The sequence below is a fragment of the Phallusia mammillata genome, chromosome 8, assembly GCF_965637545.1.
Source record: "Phallusia mammillata chromosome 8, kaPhaMamm4.hap1.1, whole genome shotgun sequence".
Lineage (NCBI taxonomy): Eukaryota > Metazoa > Chordata > Ascidiacea > Phlebobranchia > Ascidiidae > Phallusia > Phallusia mammillata.
In genome coordinates, this window is record NC_137259.1 from 15,027,652 (window position 1) to 15,055,477 (window position 27,826).

The 27,826-nt window shown below is 38.0% G+C and overlaps 1 protein-coding gene across 7 annotated transcripts; it reads left to right on the forward strand.

Moving 5' to 3' along the window:
• On the forward strand, positions 1-27,758 carry LOC145205021 (ikaros family zinc finger protein-like). 7 transcript variants are annotated; one of them, XM_080077647.1, is made up of 11 exons: positions 1-195; positions 15,358-15,522; positions 16,702-16,860; positions 19,528-19,659; positions 20,169-20,351; positions 20,867-20,974; positions 22,757-23,175; positions 23,683-23,746; positions 23,900-24,067; positions 24,338-24,510; positions 24,723-27,758. In XM_080077647.1, the coding sequence occupies exons 1-11, from the start codon at positions 96-98 to the stop codon at positions 25,356-25,358; spliced, it is 2,307 nt and encodes a 768-aa protein (XP_079933773.1). In that variant the 5' UTR covers positions 1-95; the 3' UTR covers positions 25,359-27,758. The 7 variants fall into 7 exon arrangements, with proteins under 7 accessions (XP_079933773.1, XP_079933775.1, XP_079933776.1 ...); XM_080077649.1 differs by having other exon boundaries at positions 20,184-20,351; XM_080077650.1 differs by having other exon boundaries at positions 20,187-20,351.
• Positions 27,759-27,826: the final 68 nt, after the last annotated feature.

Sequence of the window (27,826 nt, forward strand, 5' to 3'; positions counted from 1 at the left end):
GTACATGCTAGAACACTGTTAAAAAGAAATTTGCTCTCGACGCGTCCCTGTTGGACCTGTGACGTCAAAAACAAGCGCGTTTGCATTCTAAAACAATGACGACGCGACTCGATCGAGCAATCCAGCAACATAAATGGAACGACGGACCACTGACGTTACTCAGGAAGGTGCCAGTATGTAAAGAAGCTTATTCAGGTATTGTGCAAACTTGTCTATTGTTAATGTAGCCCAATTACATACAGGCATAGAAGTACTTTATCACGTTATCCTGTAAACTATGTACATTACAACCGCAAGTGTGGTTCTGGGTTTCGTGCTCGTGGGGCCGGAAACTTGGATTTAGGATTCAAATAATGTTCGTTTTGTCTTTTTCACTAACACACATTTGTAAATAAGTTTCATTGTTTGGTAATTTCAGTACTTATTCTACAAATATAACATAAACATACATTACAACTTCAATGGTTTTAAATTGACGAAAAATTTGTTACTTTGTAAAAAAATGTTTTTTTTTACTCTCAAACCTGCATAAACAAGTTGACTGTGACAGCGATTGCGTTTAATTACTAAGGCCCGGGCTGTATGTAACATACCGATGCAATTTGACATAGGTAGGTTCAACACTAGGCACATATATAGTGACAATGAAATCAGCTCTGCTTTAAATACTGTTTATTTAGTTTGTAGTAAATTTGTTTATTTGAAATGTAATTTGTAATTATCATAATTAATCAAGGCCTTTACCAAAACAATTACGTTTTTATTGTTTTTTTAATTGTACCTACTCCTATGAAAGTAAAAATGTGGAAGTAACGAGATAAAGTTGTGTCATTTCACCAAGCAAATATCGAGTAGCAAATAGGAATATACTTTTGAAGAAGTTACTGACATGGGTTCGAACCCGGTCTCATATATGTTTGTAGCTTTGGCCCTCTCTGAAGAAAATTATATTTTGTTTAACTAGAAAAAAAAAAAACTATCCGAGCCCAGGTGTAAACAAACCTATGTGGCCATATTGTAACATCTAACAACATGACACAAACAACGTAATTCTGTTGGGCAGCATACGGCCAGGCAGGTTATTACGTTGTTGTGTTGTTACAGTATTACATTTTCAGGGGTGGCAAATGCTAAGTGTGGACGTAGCAATTAGGTTTGTCACGTTTGCCAATCGAAGCCAAAGTTCCACTGCTTTTGGCATGCGTTTGTGCAAAGGTACGAAGTCCTTACTGATAAGGGCATGGAGCACTTATGCGTATATTGACTGTGGATAACTTGTTTGCGAATGCAGATATAACAACCTGGCACTTCCATGCACTGCTTTGCCCAATTAAAACCTTGTAAAGGTTAACGAACTTATTTTACTGAAACTGACATTGTGGTGTAACTCCGCAACTGTAAACGAACGCTGCTTTCATGTCAAAATTTTATTTCGTATCTGGTTGCAGTGCAATTTATGTTTTAGTTAAAAAATGACACAAACGAAAATATACTACAAAATATTTTTGTTGGCAAACCATTTTCACGGTGTCAGTCAGTTTGAGGTTTATCGTGTAACATACACTTTTTAGCGATCCGCTATTTATAGTTTTGGAAGGCACTAAAAGCAAAAGCAAATAGTAGAAAAAGTATAAGTTTTTGTAAAACGAAATGTACATTTTGATACCAACCAAATATTGCGACAAATAATGCTGGTTCCATTTTTATCTCACTATAGGAAGCGACTGTTGTTAATTCCGTGTATTTTTAGCGTTGTTAAAGCAGTTCATCACGTGGTGGCCTTGTTAAGCATGAAGTGTTTGTGCAACTGAGGGGGAGGCTTATCTCGATCGTGACCTTTCACCCCCAGCGATTATCGGTAGTTAATGATGTAACAATAGCGAGCGATTGACGCCCTTCGGAAGCTTGACGTGGGAAATTCACACCGACGCAAACAGTGGCCTGCTGCAAACCAGGCACGCTTGTTTGCCTTTTAACAACAATGTGTAGACAAATTTCCATGAATTTTGATTGACAAGTGAATGGCTGAAGGTAGTGCTGGTTTCCAAATTTCTGGACTCCAAACGCGATAGTTTGCAGTTTAACTGGGGAAAGTTGCTGTGCTTATTGTATAGTCGCATATAAAGCAAAAACACAGAAACTTGAGATGAGGACAGGTATTTTATGAGTTCTTACTAAGGTGCTTTGGTTTTTGTAAGCAGGGCAACCACAGCAATCGAATGTGAAGCACTACTTTTAATTACAACCCAACACACAAATCCGAAAAGTTTTGTGTCATCTTGTGTAACAAAATTTACAACCCAAAACATAAATCAAAACGTTTTTGTGTCATCATGTGTAACAAAATCGTTACACTTGATAAGTTGCACTTGTCTTTGCAAAATCGGTTGGCTTCAAAATCCCCAAAATCATATTTCCGTTCCAAGCGTGTAGGTTGGTAAAGGGTGCGGTTTCTAATCAAAAGAATCACATTTCAAAAGATATGCATCATAGCAAAAATATCAATCCCATTCCGACCACCCCGCACTTAATTACTAAATTTTCCGCTGCAAGTTTCCTTTCTAGGCGTCAAAAGCTACATTATGTTGGTTGACTGTAAACGCCATGGACCATTTTGATCGAGCGAGGTTTTAAGTAGCTTGCGACCTGTTAATGCCAGCGGGCCTAGGCTATTGCACTTTGGTGACAGAATTCCGGCTATGCTGGACTGAAGCTGTCTACAACGATTGAAATTTTTCCACTGATGTTTAAACACTTGACCTCACTCAAGTAACGAATTACAGAGTTAGTGGCTGGTGGTACCGACTTTTGATTTTGGATGGTTAAGAGTGAATGGGATTCCAATTGATTTGTAAAATTGTCCTTAGCAGTGTCATTGCAATATGAGTTTAGGCAAACGGTTTTATCTGAATCCGGTGTTTTTGACTGTGGTAACTGTTGAACTGTTAACTTTGATAATGTAAACAAGGTAGAAAATGTAGGATGACGTAATCATTGGAAAAATTTGTTTTCCAAATCTTTTAATAGTAATGCAAACATTGAAATTTTACAAAACTTTCCATTTTCTTTTAAAATTATGCATTAAAATGTTGGGAAATGCAGTTTCTTCACTTGGAAAAAATGTGGCAATCGATTTCCAAATGTCAAAAATTTTGAGCAAAAATGCAAGACTTTTTTTCCATTTGTTTGCATAAACGGCAGTAACACTCAAGTTGCGCAATAACTTTTTGGGTGTTGCACCTTACCACAGCTAAAACTTGCTGCAAAGTTTGAGTGCGATTTCCAATGCAAAGTGCTCCTAAATTCGAATCCGTGCTCTGGGATAGAGAACACACTCGCGAGAGAAAGAGAAGAGAGAAAAAGGCAAAAATTGGCGTGACCTCTGGGTCAAAACGCACCAGGGAAAAAAGACGCCTTTCCTTCTCGGGTTTGCACATTCCAAGCGCATCCCGTCACTAAAATGAGTTAGGTGGGTTTGGAAGCATCTGCAAAGTATACTGGATTGTTTAGAAATTTAGGTTCTGTTATATAAACTGCAGAGAGGATTAATGTCAAGCAATATGTGATAGGTTTCAGATGATATGCTATGAATGCAAAAAATGTGTATGGTTTAGGATTTGTTGCGACTTGGTTTACCTTTTTGTCCGTCCCAAAAATTCTACGTTTGTGTGTAGTGGTATGAGGGGTTCATAGAAATCAACCTATTTATGTTGTATATGTTGTTGGATTTTGCAGTTTTCATTTTATTGGATATTTTGCCCTTAGCGGAATCATACCGGAAACAGTCGTAAGCAAATCCTAATACGGTTGAGATTTCCAGCCTTTTGCACAAATATGTTTGCGCAATACAGTTTTGCCATCAGCAACTAAACCACGAAGAAGCAAGTGCCCTCAATGCGCAATGGTCACTTTAAAACCTTGTTTCGAGATCAGGCGACATGCCTTGGGTAATCTAGTTTATCCCTGCAACAACCCTCTATACCTAAAACCAAACGAACCGAAGTAATTTCTAAGAAGGGAGCTCGAAATTTGAAATTAGCAGAGAATTTTTTCAGGCGATTTTTGGAATTTTAGTGATTCTGGTTACTTAAAACTTAGATACAGGATACCTTATTACGTCACTGTCCGAAATTCGTGTTTACGAAACGGAAATGAAATCCATGGAAAGCAACGTTGGGGAAACGATTGTGACGTAATGTGCCCGCGCGATACGCTTTTCCGCGGTCATGACGCCATGTTGTGATCAATGGCACAATGATATATGTTTTTTGTAGTAAAGTATTTTAAGTTATTTTTTTGGCTTAGGTAGTAACATAACATGACATGCAACCATTACAGCAATCATGCTTTTTTTAGGTTGGTTTCAACCAGTTGCAACCTCACTAAAATCTTTTGTGTTACTCAAGGGGTTATGAAATTGTGCTCCTGTTTTGCTTGTACCTTTTATTTTTAAGGTTATCGTCTAAAAAATTATGAAAGGAAGCTTAAAATATGTGATTAGGATTTTTTTTACAAAGCGCAAGCTGGCTTGCTACATATTGTTAATAAAGTCACTTACAAGGAATCTTATCTAGAGTTTGTTTGAGCAACAGTTTGGCGGGATTAGTTTGTGATGAAAACGTATATTTCGAATTCGATCAAGGGGTAATTGAGGAAAGTAGTTGAGTACCTCTGTCAAAAGGGTACACAAAATGTAACTTTCGCTCATAAAATTTACATTTAACGGGTTTTTCATACACTTGACTCACCAGCTATACAAGAAAAATAACCGAAAACCTATTCAATCGTTGTAGCGACTTCAGGGGTTTAGTACAATAGTTCGGTAGTAACAAAATACGCAGCTTTATAGCATTTTAGTTTGACAAGGAACAAAACCACACTGGAATTTAGAGCTTGTCTTGTCGCCGGCGTCGCCAGTTATGCGTGTAATACCCCGCCCCTCAGAAACGCGTGTTCAAAGTCAGAAGTTGTGCGTTATGACTGATGGATTTTGCAATGCCATTGATTTTTGCACCCTTTTTGCGAATATTTTTAACTTCAAATTAGGTTAAAGTTAAATATACCAGTTTCTACAACATGGCTGTAGAGTGTAGACATTATCATCATGGCTATAAATCTACGCTCACTCAAGTCGGTATAGGCTGCTGCTCCGGGTCATTATACGCCATGTTCAAGAACATGTTTTATAATCTGTTCAAAGTTATTATTTTTTAAGTTATAGATATAGATGTCCTGGTGCTTTTGCAACATGCGGCGATTTCAACAGGAGTAACAAATCGGGCATTAGGCGTGTTGTATAACCTTAGTTCAGAATATGCTTACCAAGCCAAAAAAACAATTTAAAATATTCATGCGGAATTTGCAACGGAAACTTTTACATACCCAGTCGATCTTCATACGATTAAGAGCGTCATCATTTATTCTTTTGTTTTGGCATGAAAGGTGTCAAAGTAAATTTCGATCTAAACCACTGACCTAGACATCCTTTATGCCCTCGGCCTACCAGTAACGCTGAAAACTGTAACATTAGCCCGGTTGCACATATAACTGTTAATGTGATGTTGCACCGTCATCTTTAGTAAATTTATTCGGTTTCGGACTGAAATTTTGTATTGATTTTAGTACTCATATATAGGGCTTGGTCATGCTCGATTATAGAAATCATATCACCTTGTACGATTTCTATGATCCAGCCCCGAGGCAAATTTGAAGAATTGGAAGTTTTAACCGCAAAATCCTGGCATAAGTCCACTTTTTACCGCACCTGAACATCACAAGGCTTCCCTGGGCTTGCGCTAGGCACCCATGCGTGTAACACCGCCAGTGGCTTAAGGAATTTGCCTAAACTTGTCCCGGATAAAAACGATTTTTAATCCTTTGTTCACAAACTATCGTTGCGTGAACTTAATCGCAGCATATTGTAAAATCTTTCAGTTCTGTGTTAGGATCATTGTGTAACGTAAAGAGTTTCGAAATTTTGTACAGCTAATTACCTAATCCTAAATAGATGCCAAAATGGGCGTGCCGTATGGTGACCGTGTTTTTTGTGACATCTGTTACAATAACAAACAAACAAAATAAGCGCATTTGGCACCTCAGTATTAAACCAATTTAATTTTTGAAATTAATGCAATTAATTTTGAACTGTTCAAATTACCAATTTACGTAGGTTTTTTACCAATTTACGCCTTTTTCCGTAATTTAGTAAGACTACAAAATGTTACAAAAATAAGTTTGAGAACATTTGTAGTAGTATTTTTGCAGTTGTGGAATCTTTAACTCCTGTTTCCCCCATTTGATGTGTTACATTTACACACACGTTGATTTGGCCTTGTAACCTCCGCCAAAATTTGAAATACCAGGAATGCAACAGACAAAATTTCTACGTAGCCCCGCCCTTGTATGTGGAACACCGAGGGATGCAATGCAGACGAAAAAGTCGGAAACCAGAGGTACAAGCTTCCACAGGTCGGCCTTAGTTCGCCGTCGGAACGCTCCAGTATTTTTTCCTGCACCGACTCACGTTTTGCAGCATTCGGCGACGTCGATATGACAACTTGCTCATTGTGTGCCCGATGCCGGTAAAAAAGGCCAATAGGACGTAACAAAAGCGAATGCGACCCGGTCTACAAGAGTTCTTTGGGCCCTCAGGGCATGCCAAAGAGGAGTTAAGATAATGACGCCCTTTTTATTGTACTTATGCGCCGGTCTCAAAAGCCAAACGTTATTTATTTTCGCTTTTATTGCTGGAATGGCTCGGAGCCGTGCGAAATCAAGTCGTTCCTTTTCCCAAATGTCGCTCCCGGGGCGACTGTAAACCAACCTCTTGCCACCTTAACATCGTAACTCACTCCTCGTCAAATTACGCGCGCATTTTTTCACCTACAATGCCGGTTGCACAATTCCCGAACCCCGAGGTCAAGCCGCGGCGAACCTGCGCACCGGTTCTAGTTAAAGGTTAAAGCATTGCTCCACGCCCGCAACAATTTGGAGTAGCGTTTTCGAAAGCTGGAAAGGAGGTTGAACTTGACCTTTTTGCGAATGATGGTGGCATTTGTTTGACTAAAATGTGGCGAAATAGTATTGTTTGGTTACACTGTTCATAAATGTAAATGCGATCTTAGTTTAAAGTTGTATTAAAGAGTAGACAGCCCAGACAGAACGACAGCAAGATTACCTTTTTGCAATGAGATAAATATTCAAATTTGTTGTAAATAGGTGGCCATAAACTTTATAGTTTGAATGAAAGGATTTTTGTTTTAATTGTATAACAATCAAGTCAGGAAGGCTCCTTAAAAGCAAACATACATTTCATTTTTACAGTTAGGTGTCTCATACATTTAGCAAATGCCCACAAAGCTTAAACATTGGTTGTGGCCTTCAATAGTTGTAGCAACCAAAATGCGTTATTTGGCAATGGTTTGCATTTATTACACTAATTAAAGCAGCAGTGAATTTCGAGACGTTTGACAAGTAGTATTATCATTATTATTACGGCCACATATTTAAAGTTGCAATCAGTTCCTTTAAGGTTTTGATTCAGGATTTTTGTACAGCACACCAGAGAATAAAAAATAACTTTTCGTGACCGTTGAACTTTCGACCGCTTTAGAGTTAAAAACCTAATCTCCGAGAATTGTTAATAGTTCGTCTTGTATTGATTGTTTCCATTGACAATGGGTTGTTTTGTATGTTGTTTATTCTTATCTTTGAGCGAAACAAACGACAGAAACACCGACCAAACTGACTTAACTTAGGTGAAAGGTCAATGACGGAAACAATTATTCAGCAGGGCGTGTTTAGTGCGTCGCCATGACTCAGCAATTCCACTGAAGCAATAGAGCAGGGGGAATTTCGTGTAACTTGGTTCTGGCAGCACATTTCCACTCGCTTGATGCTCGCGTGACAGAACTTAATGCCGCTTTTTCCCTTTCCCGGTATCCTAGTAAACGCCATTATGTGCCAGATTTGTGCCATGCTATCACCCCATGCTTTTAACGACCCTCTTCGTGGAAGAAAGCACTTTCTAAATCAGCGTCTAGTTAGTTTCCAGCACGATTCTCCGGGCTTAAGTGATCTATTCGGCCCAATTTTCTACATTTGGAAATTTAATTTTTGTCCCTTAAAAAGTTATTTTCGAAGTTTTTTTAATAACCGAGCAGAAATTTGCGATATTTCAACACGTTTAATAAAATAGATCGTCATTAATTCCGAAAGGGCTTTTTCGTCATAAAAATATTTCACATTCCACTATTACGTCAACTAGCGCAGGTACTGTTTGTCCGAATTAATTGATAAAATCTGACAAATGGGGAATAAGGACACCTTAAGCACCAATAAATCAACAGCAATTATATTACTAAATTTACAAAGTGTGACCCATAGTTGTATGTCGTTTAATTTGCTCATTGCCTCCAGTAATCTTTACCACAAACCGCAACGAAAAATGTTACACAAACCGCGAATAAACTAAGTACAAAACTTGCCATTCCCTGACTTATATCCTGCCATTGATCTTTCAATAAAAGTAATTGCTTTATTTTCTGCGAAGCCACCCGATAAGTGAACTTTATTCCTTGCGTATTCGCTATACACGTTGCTTTCGAGCAATTCTTAAACATGAGGCACGTTTTTGCACTTTCACATGAAATCGTGACGCAATTCTGTCCCTTTCCAATCGCTATTAAGTTGTCAAGGGTCAAGAAGGGAAGACCGCTTTGCGAAGGGTATTTACAAATATCAAGATCTTTAGGGGTCAATCTGGCCGTAATGCCATACAAATGTCAAATAGTGGGTTCGTATTACACCCAAATGCTGCAAGGTTAATTGTTAACAGTTGTGTGTTACATTACTGTGAATATATTATTAGTTTGTTCTTATAAGTAACTGAAAAACAGTTCGTAGATTATTATCATTGAAAAAGTTTTTAATTGTCCGGTAAAGTTTTGAAACGGATTTGTGTGTCTGACAAAAAAACAGCGCGACTTCGGCACGAAATGAAAATGGGGGGCTTGCAAAATTATTATTGCTTGTAATTATGTTTCTTCCACATAGCAATAACATTTTCTAGGGACTTGGGTTAACATCAGTTCTTTTGCCAATAGTCGATTGAATTTTCTAAGAAACAGATTGGCATGCAGTTGTGCGCCTCTTGCAAATTTTGTCTTATTCCTTTTTCTGCCAGAAACACTGACGTACAGTGTTTCGAAAAAAAAATCGCTAGGTCAATTGCGTCTGCGCATTGTTACGCCAAACGAATTTAAATGTGCCTACGTCTTTGCCGGATCTACGCTATACACCTTAGCAGTATGTGCAAAGTCCTTCCGGAGTGTATAAATGCAAATTGAAGATTTTTGCTGTTTAAATACAGCCCAGTAACAATGCAGAGCACTATAGTGGTACAAGATTGTAAGGTCAACGTATCTTGCGTTGCAACAGAAACTTGTACTTGCAGTAAAACTTTAGCCCAGGCGTATGATTTTCAGATGTGTAAACAGACTATAACATATCCAATGCAATGTGTGGCTTGAATGGAGTTTAGAGATCAACTGAAAATTGTAAGGGTTAATGGGCAGAACTCTACAGTTAAGAAATAATGGTTGCTTGGTGGTGATAGGGAGTGGCCAGTTGTCAGCGTTGCAATGCATATCATCCAAGGCATGCAGTTTGGTCAAAATGAGTTAAAATAATTTGCGGTAAAGTTACATTGCTTATGTCGGTATCTTAGGGTGTGAAGCCTTTGACACATTTTAAAAAATGTTTTGATATTGTTGTTGTCATAGTCAAGGGGGGAAAGCCGCGAATGATTTGGTGGAAATTTTCCCTTAGGTTTGAACAAATGAATGGGTATTAATTCACAAACGATGATTTCCGGTGGAGGTTACGTCGGGTAATGGCTGTTTGCAGGCACATTGACGTGAACCAATGATTAAATGCAAGCATAGTTTTGTTTTAAGATTTTGCGATGTTCACAGCGTGTGAAAGTCGTATAATTTCACGAATGTAATTGAGTGTAGAATAAAGAAACCATAATATATTTGAAATAGGATTTTTTATTTTTGGCAAATAGTCGATAGTTATGCCTAGCATTTGGAATGCAGCTATTCTTCACCACAAACGAGCAGCTTTTAAGTGAAAGACTTGTCAGCGCGGGTTTTGAGTAGGCTACGTCTGCTACAAGAAAATAAACCAATGCCTAGTTTTATGCCATAATAATATCAAAGAGTTTTTCCCAACTGATATGTGTATCAAAATTCGAATTATTTTAGCAGGAATTACAAAAAGGAAATACAAAGTTAAAAGTTATATAGTCGACTGTACTTAGTTAACCAACAGCAACCAAAACATTACGTAACTTTTAGACACCGCCTACGAAAATTCCACTTTACCATCGGCGACATACAGTTCCAACTTTGTTGCCCATCAATTTTCGTGCCTTTACGCAACCCTTGGTTTTCGGGAGCTCTCCATGGCTCTATCCTATCATATCCTGATTACAAACTGCACGACAATGTCACCCCCCATTAATCTTGTCTCAATTTTCTGTCCACATTTCCCGTGCAGTCGTTAACATAGGCGCTCAAACGCCTCGCCGCCGTAACTACTGTTTACATATAGAAACGCTTTGGGTGCACTTTTTGAAAGCCCGTCAGTTCAGCGTAGCTTTAGATTGCGGCGAGAACCTTTTTTCATTGTTGTTGTTAGCTTAGATTGGCCTGTCACCTGCTAGATATTGTCCACAAATAGGTAAATGGTCATAATCTGGCCAAAGTATAGCGTGTTTCAGGTGCCTAATTACAGCAATTCGCAGTTACATGGTGTTTATTTGACACTCTGGATTTGACTTTAAACCAGGGAGTCACAAATATAGTGTTTTGTGTGCGAGGCATGAGGTGTGGTACAATTTTTCATTGTGCATGACTCCAATTTATCCAAGATTGAGTACTCTGAGTTATCAGACAGCAGTTTTGAAGTAGTATAACAGTATAGTCTCATACGTTTTAAGCCCCGGTATAGGATTTTACCTTCATTCTTGGCTAGCGTCTAGTTAAGGTTAAACTATTTAAAATAACTGTGTTTAAAATTCACGCTGTACAAATGAAATTGAATGTAACATCAGCAGTCAGTCATAGTTATTTATGTGCACGCTTACTGCAAAAGCCAAACAGTTTAAAAAAGGTATAGCTGTGTATGCAGAGCTATACAGTTTTGGCCTATCCCATGCAATCTGTAAACTTCCCATGATAGATAACAGGAAGGCGCAACTTTATAACAATATCCGTAAAATAGGATAAACGGATATTTTCGTCACGAATGGATGTGGTAAACGGTAATTTTTCATTTCCCATAGGTTTTGTATCAGCTGCAGTTTCAAATTGAAAATAAGGTTGTTTTTTTGTTTTACGCCAATGGTGTGTAGAATGCTACAAAATTATTAAGAAAGTATGGCTTTGAAACCAATGGTTTGCCGTGATTCGCAGTAGTAATTGCTGTAGCTTTTTTAAACTGGTAGAGATGTCATTTACAACCCCCTAATATTGTCGAAAAGCGGTTCATACAGTTTTTAGACCAAGTTCAGCCTTTTTCCAAAAAAAACTTCGAAATGCAATATTACCGTTGGCTGGTGATTATTCGAATTTGCAAAGTTGCTTATAATTAGCATTTTTACAATTTGACTTTCATGGTATTTATGTTACATGTTTGTAAGTTTTACCTTTCGTGTTGTTTATTTTTCTTGATACCCTAACAAATTTGCATGGGGTTGAAAAAGTTTTCAAAATTAGCTAAGGTTTAAGATTCAATCAAAACGTTAATAACGCAATTGTTTTCGCTACATTTTTGTCCAAACGAATTTACGCTGAGAAACTAGTGATTTTTGCGCAACATTTAACCACAAATGTTTTACCCGAGCAATTTGTATTTTACCTCTACTGGAGCCGTCAATGTTTAAAAACACACAAACGCGATCGGGGTGCAAGAAAACAAATAACACTCACCTAGTTTGTAATCGTCAATATTTCGTATGTCACGTCAAAACCGCTAATAGTACCAATTGAATTGTGTTGCTGCCAATTGGTTTCGGGAAAGCGAGGGGCAGATATTTGGAACCAACTGGGAATTCGTGATGGGAAAAGTTAGCTTTCTTCGAAAGACCTCAAACGTGTTAGATGGTGGTGCGACAAAGCAAACTGCAACAGATGTTGCGAAAAGGTTGCTGCTTTTATTTGTACGCAGACGAGTCAGTGAATTAATTTGCTATGGGGTATGCACTTGTAACTTGCAGTTATGGTTTCATCCACTAATTTTAGGTGAAAGGTTTCGGGTTTAAAGCCCGCTAAATGTTTTTTGTTTTAAATGACATGTTTTTGGATGATATTTAGTTTTACAATTTTGTTTTGTTTTATCTAAACAGCTAGTACCCTTTGACAAAAACTTTTTTAAACAAAAACTTTATGCTAACAAAGTTAAAACGAGGTTACTTAAATTATTGGGATTCAAATTTGATTGGAAAATACCTTGGAAAAAACATTATCTCATACTACCGACGATTTGTGTTTTCATTAAAGGTAAGTTTAAACTTTGCTTACGGTTTATAAAACTGCTCAATGAGCTGGATACCAAATGCTTTGCGTCGAGCTGTGACGTCACTATTGCATGACGTAATCAAACATCCCTGTCGCATCTTACGTCAGATACAACCTGTTGGAGTTAAGTAAAATATATTTTGCAATGGTTATGCTTTTTTATTGGTGCTGCAGACTGTTTAGCGTCAGCTGTTATTGTTAACAGACCGTTGCAGGACGCCCAGTTTTTTGGGCTCATGACGGGTTGTGTTTTGATGACAGCGTCGCATCGCCGTCGTTTGGTTTTAATTCTCCACGTAAATGCGACAGGAAAACGCAGTACAGCTTCGTCAGCGTTTGCGCGTTTTTCGTCATATCATCTGCAGCCATTTACACCAGGTTTTGTGGCATTTTTTGTTGTTGCGAAACCATGATTTGTCACACCGTGGTGTCTGTTGATCACCGTGGATGCGAAAACTCAACAATAATTATGATTAGGAACCAAATACATTGCGTTTTATCTTGCTATGCTGCAAAACACTGATCATGCAGGCGATTCTTTGTCATCCAATAATGTAGTGTATACTTTGTAGGATTCGCTCTTAGCATGTTTATTGGGTTTACGCAGTTGCTCGAACGATATCTTTCTAATCGAAAATAGACAAATGTCTTCTTGGGCAGTTACTTACAATAAACCATGCATAAACAGATGCAGTCGATTTCATAGTTGCTGTTGATTAATATTTTGCAAGTCTAGAGTCTAATGTTTGTAAAAGTGTGCCAAAGACCTTTATTATTTCAATGCAGAGTTTTGGGGTGGGTGGCAAGACTAATATGGGTTTGGGAAAATTTGGTCTTAAACTCGCATTCAGCGCCCTACAGAAGGGGCAAACCCTTGTTAAGCATAAGACAAACGTTGACGCATTTGTAGATTAGAAGAAGCGTAACCATATAGCAGCAACCGAAAATATAATCCCAAAAACGGCAGTCTGATGATGTGTTACGCATAGAGTATGTTTCTATCGATTTATATGCAAAGTTGCTACAACGTACGTTGAATTATTAGTTCTGCCGTCAATGCAACAGTCAATTAACCCATATCCTACCCGTACGTTAGGTCCAATTGAAAATGTGAGCGTTTTTGCTGCTGCGCAAAACATCGCTTCCTTCCGTTTGTGGTAACTGCTGCGTTTTTGGAGACAGCTAGGCGTTAGTTTGGATTGCACAGACAGTCTTCATATGGCTGTTGCTGCGATGTTGACGATATGTTATTGTCTGAAATCGATGTTTTGAAAGCTAGTAGCGTTTGATGGCAGTGGGCACAGCGATTGCATGTGGAATCGCATTTAAATCAAATCATCGTTTGCATTTGATTTGAGCATTCTAAGTCAAACGAATCGACTGGCACTTTAGGTTCATGCGTAGAACACGTTTGAAGCAAAAACTAGGATTGTGTTAAAACTAGAGACTCGATGAAAAATCCATCAAATCCACACTTACGGAGAAGCGGCAGTTATATTAATGGTTTGGACAGTCAATCATAGTAATCGTTAACAAATACATTTGTGTACCAAATTACACATCAACAGTCAGTTTAACGTTGTAAAGCGGGTTCTCAAGCGCACGTTGTACGTTCATCTGTGATATGTTTGTTATTCGATCGTAATTCAAAAACAGGCGCTACAAATTGACCAAATTTGTCAAAAAACGCGTTTCATTTGGCTGCAGTGAACTTGGCATTCTTGTGAAACCTGATGAAAGTTTATTTCGTCCACAAACAATATAAAACATCTAATGTCAACTGATAACCTTATAAGAGTCAAGGTAGAATTTTAGTTTTGTGAACATGTGTTTTGGTTGGATCGAACATCGCCTGTACATGATGTGTTGTCGCAGGTAAAGTAAAGGTCTTACCTCAGACGTATGGAAAAGTGGGACACCAAAAGACAATTAAAAAGTCCCAGCGCAGGTGCAAGAGAGCAAGTGGTGTCCTTTGAATGTCCGCAGGCGTTTCGTACGAGCCATGCGCAATTTGCACCAGGAACTTCGCCTGGTGTTTTCAGGCTTCCAAACTACTGTTTGTAGCAAGAACTCGAATCTAGAGGTTAACCGGTTTCGTGGGAAAGCTGTTAAATGTGTTATTGTATATTATGCTGGGGCGAATGTTATTTTACATAATAAGACATTGAATCAAAGAAAGGGTACATACAAAAGGTAGAGTCTGATAAATATGAGCTTAATGAGTTTAATATATTAAAAATTTAGTTTAAAAATTTGGGACTGAAAAGTTATATAGGCAAAAACATCAGAGTTTATCGGGTAGCTTAGTGAGGATTGGGTGTTTAATATTTTGAACTTGCTTAGATGAAAGTGTTTCTAAATGAGTCGTTGTATGCGAAATATTTTTTATTAAAAACAAGGTTGTTTTGTGTAAAGTATTTAGCAAAGAGGATTTATTTACTGATGTTTGAAAATTAGCTTTTGCTTTAAAAGTGTATCAAAATTGTTTTTTAACAAATTAACTTTCATGTTGTATTGTAAATTTTACGAAAACGTTAAAAACTTATTGTACAAAAAAATAGTAATAAAAGTCAACGATACGGACACCATTTTATGTCCCAAACCAGCTGCCTACAGCACTGGGCATGCAAAATGGCGTACGGCAGTGGGCCTTGCGATCACACGAGAAACAAGGCTTCTAAATCTCGAACGCGGCCATTAATTGTGATTGTTACGTGTACAGTGGGGAATTGTTGCAACGACAATCCAAACAATTAGCTTTGTTGCTTGACAGAAGGCGTTGTTATGCCCGCGGCTAGTATGGAAGTGAGTAACTCCACTGCAGATCCAACTGATTCCAACTCCCCACCACAGCTGGACACGTCATCAGGCAATGACGTGGACGCATGGAAAGGCGAAGTGACGTCCCCGCGACGTAATGATACCCGAAATGACGAAAGTAAGCTGATATGTTTTGTTTTGTCTAAATTTTGACGCTCTTCATTGATCCGTTTTGTTGTCATTAGTTAGCTTAGAGTTTGTATCAAGGCGGTGCTAACCAACATAAGTGGTGGGTTAAACCGATGCAACCAAAAGTAATGTCCAACATGTTCTCTCTAAGTCCTTATCTAATGCGACGTTATGATAGTATGGCGCAATGAGAATGTGGCAAAAGATCATTGACCACTTAATCGTTAAGTTTTCTTGTATGAGATTCACAATTATCGTCGGTGTTAAACTTCAACAACGTTATTACTTTGCACCAACGTTGTTTAAACAATTTTTTTAACAACTTGACGCATTTGAACAACCCGATGTACTATTAAATCAAAAGTATTGTGTTAAAACTCCCAGGTATTTTTTTTAAATTAATACACAGTTACATACAGTCGTACGATTTACTCGTGCTAGAGTTCAAATCAGTTCAAATAGTTCCACGTTTAACCGACCGCCAAAAACGATGTAAAAAATATCAAACCAAGTTCCCAGTGAACTGCAGTGTACTTTGTTCGCAAGGTCACTTGGTGGGAAACAGGCGTATTTTATGCATTGATCGATTATTCCCGCTTGCAAGGTGGGAAGTTCGATGCCCGCCGATTCATCAAACTTGTTTTCTGTGTATTGGATTAACAAAGATCAGAAACAGATAAAAGGTCGCGAATTTTGGAATCGAGGCCAATCCAAATGCCACTAAAAAGCAACGATTGTTCAATTCGACCTTTTACACCACAAACAATGGACCTTTTTCAAATTGTTGTAACTTGGTCCAAAAGGTTGTGGCTGAATTTCGCACCAAAAACACCACAAGCATAAAAAACACTCAAACTTGTTGAGAATATTGCTGGCACATATGGCTTTTGTTTTACGTTTCGGCAATTGGGTTATTGTCAGTAGCCTATAGGCCGAAACGTTTGATAAGACAAACAAGTTTAAAGTATCAGTCTAGTTATCACCAAAGTCTGTAAATAGTGTTTCTGAAACATGCATACTTCAATAACTACTTTGATTGTTTGTCACTCAGTTGAAAAGTTACCAATAAAACAACCTCAACTCCTCAAATTTGCTTTGGGGTTGGGCCAAACCACTCCTGTGTGGCCAAACATCGTATTAAAACTTAACATTGGTTACTTTTTGACAGGCGACGAAGCAAATGAAAACAAATTGGAACAATCAGCTTCTTCACCAGAGCAGTCAGACCTCTTAGGAACTTCCCGATTCACCCAATCACCCACTAGGGGCTCGCCGAGCCAACCCGCTCGCCCCCTGCTGGTGGCCAGCCCCTCCCAGTTGTCAGCAGGTGAGTCGGGCAGCGCGAATTTTTAATGTAAACAGGAAAAAGTGGGGGAGCAAAGTCCGTGATCAACAAAGGCTTGTCTATACATATTGGGAAGTTGTTACTGGGATTAAGACAAACTTCCGTAATTCTGATGAACCGCTGTGACGTCATGGCCTTTCCTCCCAGACCCACGAAACAGCTCCTCTGTGGTTCACGTGACGTACGCCCTTGAACTCGAAATTACGAAGCGGATTTTACACTGTGTAATATGGGATTTGGAAAATTCCATAAGAAACGCTCACATTTGTTTGTAATTCGCGCTGTCATTTTCCCGAATTAAATATGATAAAAAGCGTCACAACCTAAAAAAATTAATGCTCAGAAAAATGTAGCCACGTCATGCTTATCAGCTCAGACAAACACATTAACGATTTCTTACCTGTGTCAGTTTAGAGTGGGATAAAAGGTACAAAAAAACTTCCTATTAAATGAGTAAAAAATTACATAAACAACAACACTTGCAGTATTGCTTCCATGTGTTGATATTGTTTACCGTATTGCTCCCACGTATTTCATCTAGCAGTGGCGAAAAGGTGTCAAAAGGCCAAATTTGGGACAAGGGTATTGAGAATTGGGTCGTATTTAGAGGTGACTCACGGCAAATCGTCTGTCTCGAGGTGGATACGGTTTACGTCAAGGTATTCGCTCTTCGCGTATCGATTCTCCTTTAAGCAATCGTTGTTTGCGTACTCGATATGAAAGTAAAATTATTACGAATTATTTTAAAACCGTTAGCTGACGCAGTAAGTTTAATAATACCATGTTTACAATTGTTCTTGCAATCCCGTTTTGTACAATATGAAGTCTTATTAGGAAAGCATTACTTCTCTATGTAATGTGAAATTGGAAAACAATTTATCGACGCAGAATGCTTTTTTCAATGGCTGACCTAAATTTTAACACTTTTCAAAAACATATTCAGTGGTGCAGAATATTCGGTACTTTGAGAAAAAAAATACTTTATTTTATGGTTCACTTAAAGTAAAAGTCTAAAAGTAATGGTCTATCTGAACGCAGGAAATTTCAGAGTTTATTTCAACCACACCTGAAAAATATTTTTTAGCCATTAAATTTGTAAGCGTGATAAGAAAAAAGTCGACTTTAGCTTTTGTACAATTTCTTCAAGCATTCGTTATAATTATTGATGTTCCTATGTTCACTTGTTGGCAACGGGATACATTTATCATTTACGGACATTTATAAAGTGTTTCGACTTTACTTCAAAACTGTTAAACAGCTAGTGCTAGACGTTGACTCAAGCCGTCGGGGTGTTTACGTTTAAACTCTGAATAATTGGAAGGCTTCCTCTCCGTCGCACTGCCTTGATTGATATGAGCCCGGGCCATCAGGGGCGTCAGCACAGTTTCTGGAAGCTTGCAGGAATGTTTATGTTTCAGGGGCTAACGTACGGGAAATCATCACCGATGCTGATAACACTGTGTAGATAGGGTCCAGCGGGAATATTATGCGACTTTTTATATTTGTAATGGTTTTGCTTGCGTTTGTGGTGCGGTATGCCAATGTGTTGTTGTTAAATGCAATTGATAATATTTCGGTACAGTTTTGTAATGAACTAATATATATATTTGGCTATATCTTTGACGTCGAAAATGATTTGAATACCGCCTTATGCATGTGTGACCGTTTCTTGTTGGGGATGAAACCGCAGTTGTTTCAGGATAAAGATACAGTTTAAATTTAATGTTCAACTAAAGTTTATTGTTACAAAATACGAAGCGAATGAAAATAACTGCATTAAAATAAGCTGTTTTCATAAACACACGGTAAAACAAAATGCACTGTTGTATGGAGTGATTGTGCATTTTGAGCAACCATTTGGCATCTTTAAACACTGGTGGCAAAAAATGGCAAAAATGCCCTGCGGATAAATTGCCACCATGACTAACCCAGCTGGCGCAATTTTAAATCAAAACATTTTCCATTTTAATAATCGGAGTCCAACGCACCTACAAACAATAGATGGACTCATGAAGTGATTCACATTTCCATCTATTATGTCCCACGCATTGTTTTCACACAGCTGTGAATATTATTTGTCCAAACTCGATAAAGTTGCCATGATATTACGTGGAAACCAAATCTATGTGCTGGGATGATGATATGACTGTGGTATGTTCGTGGTGTTGTGAAAAATGTAATATTGCTGTCTGTAGAATATGGGATCTTTTAATTCTACCGTTCCCGCGTGAGGTTTGTTATAACTACTTTCTCAGTTGTGTAGGGTATGAGCTTTTTATCAAAAGTTTATGAAATTGCACTCATTCCATAATGCATACCACAAAACGTTGTAAAAATACACTTGGGTAACTTTTAATAACAAGTGGTTACTATTATGGTGCTAAAAAAATCAATGGTGAAACTTCCGCAACAGTTACAAAAAAGCAAGTGAAACTAAATCAATTATTTGAAACATGCTTTGAGAAAGCATTCATATACATTCAACTTATGCGGATTAAGCTTAATTCCTATTTTACGCGGCGAATTCCATACTGTGTTGCGATCCAACAACTGCGCAGCAACCTCGAATTAAAAGTTCAAAGGTCAAGGGTCGCCGCGGTCGATTGTTCTGGACCAAGTTCATCTTTTGATCTCTCTTATGATTGGTAGGTTCAGCGAACAGCACAAGCACTTCGGAGTCCAAATCCCAAGCGCGCAACTTAAACCTCATCACTTGCGAGGAATGCGGATTGATTTGCGCCGGACAGAGTCACTACCAAGTTCACATTAGGTCGCACACTGGTAAGAATAAAGTGTCAATAAGTTCGCTAGCAGGGGTGAACTTTTTCAACATATTGTAAATATCCAATTTTAGGGCAAAAATTGCATCAAGTTTCAAAACGTCCATTTGGAACTTTAACAATTTTGAAGATAATGTATTTTTAATGATAGAAATTAATTTAAAGTAATCTCTTTTTTAAATTTTAAATTTCAAACCTCATGGAAGCATCCAGATACCACGATAAGAATCTGATCATTTTCCCAAATTTGTAAAAAAATAGGGTCGTTTGTTTGGTATTTTAATGATAATACATAACGTTTAAATATCTCCGAATATTTACAACTTCGTCGTTTATAACAAAGAACCATAAATGTACAAATAGGTTTTGGTGTATTTTACTCAACCGCGTTGTTATTGTACCACATGAGCAGTCATTGTTTTCTTGTTAATGAAGTCTTCTTGCATATGGCTAGTTACTAATAGCATCGGTGCAAATTTATTAGCTTTTTGGACGTTCAACCTTTATTAGACTTACGTGTTTCAGGAGAGCGCCCTTTCAAGTGCAACATATGCGGGGTAGCGTTCACACAGAAAGGAAATCTACGGCGTCATTACAAGATTCATTCGGAGGAGAAACCTTACCAGTGTCCTGTGTGCTCGTACAGATGTCGAAGACGGGATGCATTAAATGGACACATGAGAATACATTCAGGTGATGCCCTAAACTTATTTGTGCATTTTTTTGGAAACAGCCAAACAGTAAGGTCCTAGATCTAATGGTTTCGGTTGGCCCAAAGAAAGAAACAGTTGCAATGACTTATTGGACTAAGACGCTTATGGGCTACATTCGAAAATCCTGCTCGGAATTAGTACTCAGCAGCGCACCGGGTTCAAAGAATAAAACTTAATTCCACGTACTGGTGTGGCAATGAGTGTTTAAGTCTCTAAAAAAATAAACGGAATTAAAGCTACTACTTGTAAGTCTTAGGAAAGTGTTATAATTACCGCAGAAACTGTAGTAAACTTAAAAACAACAACATGCCATTTGAGTTTTAGAATTATGGGTAACACACAAGTGACATTAAGTCATTGTTTAACGGAGATTTTTACTTGCATATTTATGACAACAATCAATGTATTGTAATAGCTGAGTCTAAATTTTATTTGTTTTTCATAATGTTCATTTTACTCCAGTCAGTACGATATGTTGTTATTGTTTTGATTTAGATGTGCGTCCCTACCGATGTGTCTACTGCGCACGAAGCTACAAATCAAGACAGTCACTTAAAGAGCACGAATACCAATGTCCCTACAAGAACGACCCAGTGGCTCAAGGTGAGTTTTTGTTTCATATTCAACAAACATTTTTGCCAACCTTTCATTAAGTATATTTCGGGAGAAATTAAATTTGGTTTTTGTTAATTTATTTGCTCTGGTAATTTCAATATTTGCTCAGCATTGTTTTTTTTTCGTATATGTGCTTGTCTGTATCTTTTTCAACTTTGTCATTTTTGTTTCCTAGTTTTCGCTCTTTTTTCATTTGGTTGTGAGCAGAAAATTGCAAGCACCTTTCACGGCGAATTGAAATCCCAAGCCCTTTAAATATCCTTTTGAAAACCACAACCAACTTGAACATTTTTGTTTCCGGCGATTTAGGCATCATCGTGCATAATAAGCGCCTAAAAGTTAGAAAAACCTAATTTCCGCATTCCAAACGAGACAGGTGGTTGGAATTGAAACCACGGCATTTGGAAAATATAATTAGTGGTTAAGCGATTACACGGTGAGCAGTTTGTACACGCAAGCTTGTGACAAGTGATTTTTGGACAAAAGCAAATTGGTTAACACTTTATCAGCTCGCATTACTAATACAAACGAAGTTTAAACATAATGAAAATGAAACGTTTTTACACATGGTAATCGTTTCAATGAAAAATGGCGTTATTAATGTTATATGTTACTTGACTTGAAAAAAAAAAAATAATAATAATAAAGCAGTGCTTTGGTCTTGAATTTGGTCAACAAACAGTGTTCTAAAAAAGATATCAGTCTCTTGTTGAAATTAAATTGATTTTGTTATTTTATTTTCGACCAGTTGCAAAATTAAACATAATTTTAAAAAGCTTTAGAACGTATATTAATATTGCAAAGCAAGGTCGACTGATTTTGCATGTGTCAGTTTAAAATAAACTTATAAAGCAAAGGGCAACTAAAACTTGGCACATAGCATTCTCCAAGTCAAGCAGTAAGATATGGGCTTGAAAATGTTTAAAAGTTGCATAATCGGTTGATCTATATTTATCATCGCTAAACCAAAATAAACTGATGCCAAACAAAGCAGGTTTTGGTGCTTAGTAGGCACGCCCAGCATATCGCACACCTAAGGGAAAAGAAGGTGCCTGTAATGCGCTGAATTCAATTCTGGCTGCTGTCGACCATTAATTCTTATGTGTCATATAAAAACTCCCAAACTCTATTGGTTGTGGCAGCTTGGATCATTAGTTTTTATGGCAGAGCCTAATGGCTTCCTGTCATGCTCGGTTATTTTGATGTGTTGTTTCCATTTGGCGCTGATTTACGTTTAATTGGGCTTTTTGCCAAGCCCATTAAATCACTTAGATACTCTAATTTACCTTTTAACCCCGCGGTTTGCAAAACAACAACTTTTACTAAACACGGTTATTCCGTTTTTTTTTGCATATTGCCATTCAGCATGAAATGAAATGGTATGAAATGAAATGTTTTAGTATTGAAGGTTCTGGTATCATGCTTAAAAACTATCTTGGAAAGACAAAAATGCCAGAGAGTATGTATACAGTAAACAAATATTTAGAAGCCTTCATATCACACATGTAGGCAATTTCTGGTAGGAAATAATCCACGTAGCAGCGTCTGCAATTAAACGTATCGACCATATACAATTCCTCTGTCTGTTATGTTTTCATAAAGTTCCGCATCCAATTCTAATACGAATGTATTCCATCTGTTTCACAAGTCCGAGAGCGTAATTTTGACAACAAACAGGTTTTGCTGCTTTAGGCAACTGGTAACAGCTGTTAACGATTTAAAGTGTGCGTGCATTCATTTAATGGTTCATGTTTTTGTTTTCCCTTACAGGACAACAAGGAAACGCTGGTTCTCCTGCAAAAACAAACATATCCGAGAAGCAAACAAACAAATTATCTCCGATTCAATCATCTTTTACCCAAGCACAAGCTCTACAACGGATCCTTCCGTCCTCCGTAATCCCATCAGTGTTACAAAACCAACAGCTTCTAGGCCTAAACAATGCCACCAACTCGCTTATGCAAACATCAGGATCAGCGACAAGCAGCAGCGGGAAACGGAAGGCGTCGAACCCGCAAAAATTTACAAGATTTAGTAAAGCTACTTCGAGTTCACTTGTCGAAGCACCAAAGACCTCGTCGTTTATGAATAACTCAGTGGCGAATGCTTTGCAGTTTATGCCGTCTTTGCTGAACACGATGATGCAACAAAGACAGTTGCAGGAAAATTTAGCAAGACAAGAACCGGAGGTATGTGAGTTTTGGCCTAATTTTTCGTTTTTCCTTGCAGTTAATGTTCTGTAAACATTGACCTTACCAGCTGACATGTTTTGTACAAGTTTCATATTACAACTGATTTTGTGTTGGGATACAGGGGTAGTTTTTTTTAATATCAAGCATGACATAATAAGCGTGTCAACATACAGTAGTATTCTGTTGTATTCTAGTATTCTGTAACAAATAAATACAGTTCAGTGAAGAGTATCCGGAGCTTATATAAGAGCAAACACTTCAAAAACTTTGTCAAACGTTGCGAATGTATCCCATTGCGGTTTAGGACCAAAATAAATCCTAATCTCGGCTCATACTTGCTACTCTTTGTTTGTCGTTCTGCATGGAACTTTTTAATTGGCCAATAAATCATTAAACCATTGCTTAGAACCTGCATGCGTTAACCATCGGAAACACCTTTGCAGTTCAGCATTGCTAGGTCATAAAATTTCATAGTTTTTTTTACAATATCGCAACTTTTTTCAGGAGAGAATGTCGCCACAACAAGACGTAGCCATCGACTTTTCGGCAAAACGACCTTTTATCCATGGTAAGAACTTAAACTTTTGTCTCCGATATTGCTAGATTGCACGTCTTTGTGTTGTTCTGTAGGTTTCCAAAAGCCTAGAACAGCAAATTCCTTGCGCATGCATTTATGTTTCGCTTGACCATTGACCTTTCGTTTGCTTGTGCCTTAACGCAGCCCCCGCCAGCAGTGAAACGGAACGAATCTCTTACGCCACCAAGCGGCCGAGAATCGACGGTGAGTTTGTTCTGGCGACCACCAGTGATTCTGGAGATCAAGAAAACGGGAGAATTAGCCCCAGTGAAGTCGCCAAGAGCGCTTTTACAGCTTACACATCTGCCGAAGGTTTATTTTGAAATTTGAGTTCGATTTTTGCTATTTAGTTTGTTTAGTTATTAACTATTGGGTGTGTTTATTTTGTATTTATCTCTGACGAGGAATGCACAACGTGTAGCCTGCATGTGACCAGTTAATTAACGCACAAGATTACCTTTTTATGCGTTTTTTTTTGCTATATTCTAAACATGTTCTCATTTCATTTTTAAAAATATGATCCTTTCTTTGAAAAACCTTCACGGGAATGTATTTATAACCGTTAAAACTCTGTATTTCCAGATGTAGGCAGCTACCTCAGCAGCATGTACGCCAATACCGAAGCCAATGGTCAACAGAACTTCAATAACGAGAAACTTTCTGGCAGCGCCCGTAGAAAGAGGCCAAGATATATGAATGAACGCGTTCTTGATGCTCGGGAATCCCCCAACCCTATTGATTCGAAACCATTGGAGGTATGAAGTGTATGCGTAAGGTGGCGATAAAGGGCTGGGATTGACTGGGGTAGATTTGAAGTTAATATGAGTCTTAACTTGGAAAAATCATAAAAAAATGTTGACATACAATTCTTTGTGAATCTTTGACATACAATTCTTTGTAAAAATTCTTTGTGAAAAATGTTTTTTTTTAACTTGTGGATGTCATTGAACCATTTTTTATCTTTTAGATTGACACTGAGAATGGATATTACAACTCCAAGTCTTCTCCCGAGAGATCTCAACATTTGACGCCTAAATTGTCTCGCTACGTCAGGAGTCCTGGTGCTACGTCACTGGACCTGTCAAACGAGCGCGCGTTGAAGCGTGAAGACGCCGCTGTGAAAGACGACGAGCAGAACGTGCGGTTACTAGGCAACCTGCAGTCGGGCGATGCTTCCCGCTCCGGAATTCGCCTCTTCCTGACAACGGAAGCGCATGGCGACATCCAGGAGTTGAAAGCTTTCGTCTGTTCCCACTGTCATTGCCTATTCCTTGATCACGTGATGTTCGCCCTCCACGCCGGTTGCCATGGTTTCCACGACCCACTCGAGTGTAACGTATGTGGTTACCGGGCAACCGACCGTTATCAGTTTCAGTCGCATTTGACTCGCGGGGAGCATCTAGTGGTGGGAATGAGCACCGGCAGCACCGAGTCCGACGATCCCGACGCAGCTCTTTCTTCCAAGATGAGCGACGGCGGCGACAAGGTCGATACAAGGTCATTGAGTCGTGCCGATGACGCACCTGTCGCCTTGACAACCATGTCAAAATCGGAAAGCCCGCTGATGCACCGTTTTCCAACCAAGGCCATTGTGAGGTATTAATGCACTAGCATTTTGCTACGTCATATTGACGTCACTTTTAGTATAGTGACGTCAAACGAAGCTGCATTGATCCAGATCATGCACTTCGATACGCAATTTTTGTCGGTACATTTCCATTTATAAGTTGCACATAAACTTTATTCCAAGCTGTTCTATTCATAATAGTACGTTCTTAATCGTTGGTACATTGCACCTTAGTCTAATTTACGCCACTTTACGCTATCGGTAGATGGCGCTGAGCTTCGTCCAAGTGGGCGCCTTCCTGTTTTTGTCAGTTGTATTTGTTTATTAACATGCTACTCCAGACAGTGCTTTTTAATTGGGCGATTCCCCATTGACATTTTGCGACTTATTTTATGCTAAACTCTGCTGCCTACCCCGTACGTCTTTTGTAATTATCGCGCGTAAATTTTTGCTTATGTAGAGTGATGTTCGCACAATGTTCTACCTCCGTGCACTTACTAGGTCTTGTAGTTCCCCGCACCTAATAAGTGTTTATCAGAATCTCGTTTCAAACATGAATAATGTGATGCTTTCAGAATATTTTCTCGGTCTTTGTTGAAACAGATACGTAATTTTTTTACCGACTTGTTGCAACAAGACAATGTATTTTGTTGGTACAAGGATTTTTAAGTTTTAACATGATGATTACAATTATAGAAATAGGGTAATGTTATATTTGCTTAAATTTTATAAATTGCTGCGCATAATGAATGTTTTTCCATGAAAAGTGGGTTACAAAATCGAATTTTATCAAGCTTACCACGCGGTGTGCTAATAACTGTTTTTACCTAGTACTCACAACATTTAACCTATTGACACTTTATTGTTTACCTTGATCTTGCGAAAGCATCTATTTCAAACTTTCTCACGCCACCAGTGGTTGCCGTATCAGTGGCTGTGCAAGTTTAAATCAAGTTGCGTTGGACGCGAAGTAATTGTTGCCGTATAGATATTAGCCTGCAGTTTCATGAAATTATGCAATTTGGTATATGCAACCACGGGACCTCGATTTTTGCTCTTAGTGATCAGCTGTTTGCAATTTAGTCACCCCTTCTTTAATTCACATTCACAATTGCCCTTCCAGTCCACATTTGCAACTACTCTTAACGTGTGCATTTTTTCTTAATGTGTGCATTTAATTTTTACTGCACTGAAATATTAGTACACTTGCGACAACTTAAAATCAACTGTTTACGCAAAGTTTCACAGAACTTTGTTGCACTGGCAGTGTTTTTCAACTACATATTGCCTGTAAACCCGAAATATACATGTTTATTCCAACTTCCACCCATAGTGCTACCTCTAAACCTCCTCCCCACCCTTCCCAATGACCTCAAGTGACCCCTTCGAATCATTGTCACTAAGCTCTTCACTCTGTCTTCAACCTGCCACAGAAACCGTATTGTTTGAAATTCTAATTTTTTTATTGCTATAACCGCATTTTATTAACACGAATGTACGTTCATACATACATAAATAAGTTATATTTATATATAATTTTAAATTTCGTGCTTTTTCGTGCATTGTCGCACTTTCTTGTAGCTTTTCATTGTGCACACGCATTTTTGGTGTAACATTTTTGTTCTATACTGCGCAAAGTGCAATTAGCCTTTTTTCCTTAATTATATTTAACACCAAGTTCTTGCCGAGGTAATTAAGACCGCTAAAAACATCTTACCAAAAAAACTTTTACTTTAGCATTTCTACTTTTGGGGACTTATTGTCGAACAAGATTTTGCAAGGCAGATAAAACGTACTAACACATCTATCAAAAATTTTGCCACTTTAACATCGCTTTAACTACCAAGTCCTCATTGCCCTAAAATTCAAAAACAAGCAGCAGCCGTAACAACTTAAAAAACACAATTATGTAATCAAACTCTCATCCAATCACAATTCGTTTAACTTAAGTCCACTGTCCCGTAACGACTAACTTTACTCATATTAGTTACCTTTTCAACCCTCGAAGTGTTTCCATTTGCAGAATCAAGCCATTTTCAATCTTGTAGGATTGAATCTTCTTGAGCCATAAAACCGCATTGCAACCTTCTAAAGGGCATTCAATCTTTTTCATTAAGTAAAACGGCTATAATTCAAAAATCTCTTTTTCTCTATCATGGTTGTTTACAAAACTATCTACACTAGAGTGTTAAAAACCGTCAAGATAGGCGCTCTGTCGATTATGCTTTAATTTAACGCTATACCAGTATTACTAATATCATGGATTAAAGACAATTTAATTATCTTTTTTATGAATTGTGTTATTTTCGTTTTTGTGTTGGTGATTCTTTTTCCTCACAATGATGAAAGTCCTCACAAAACGTGCAGATTGATTTCTGTTGCTATTTGATTTTTGTAAGTGTTATTATATTACAGTGCCTTTGCTTAATGTTAAAATGAGTGTTTTCTGTATTAGTATACACATTTGTAAATATTTAGAACAGATGTTTGTAAACCTGAGCAAA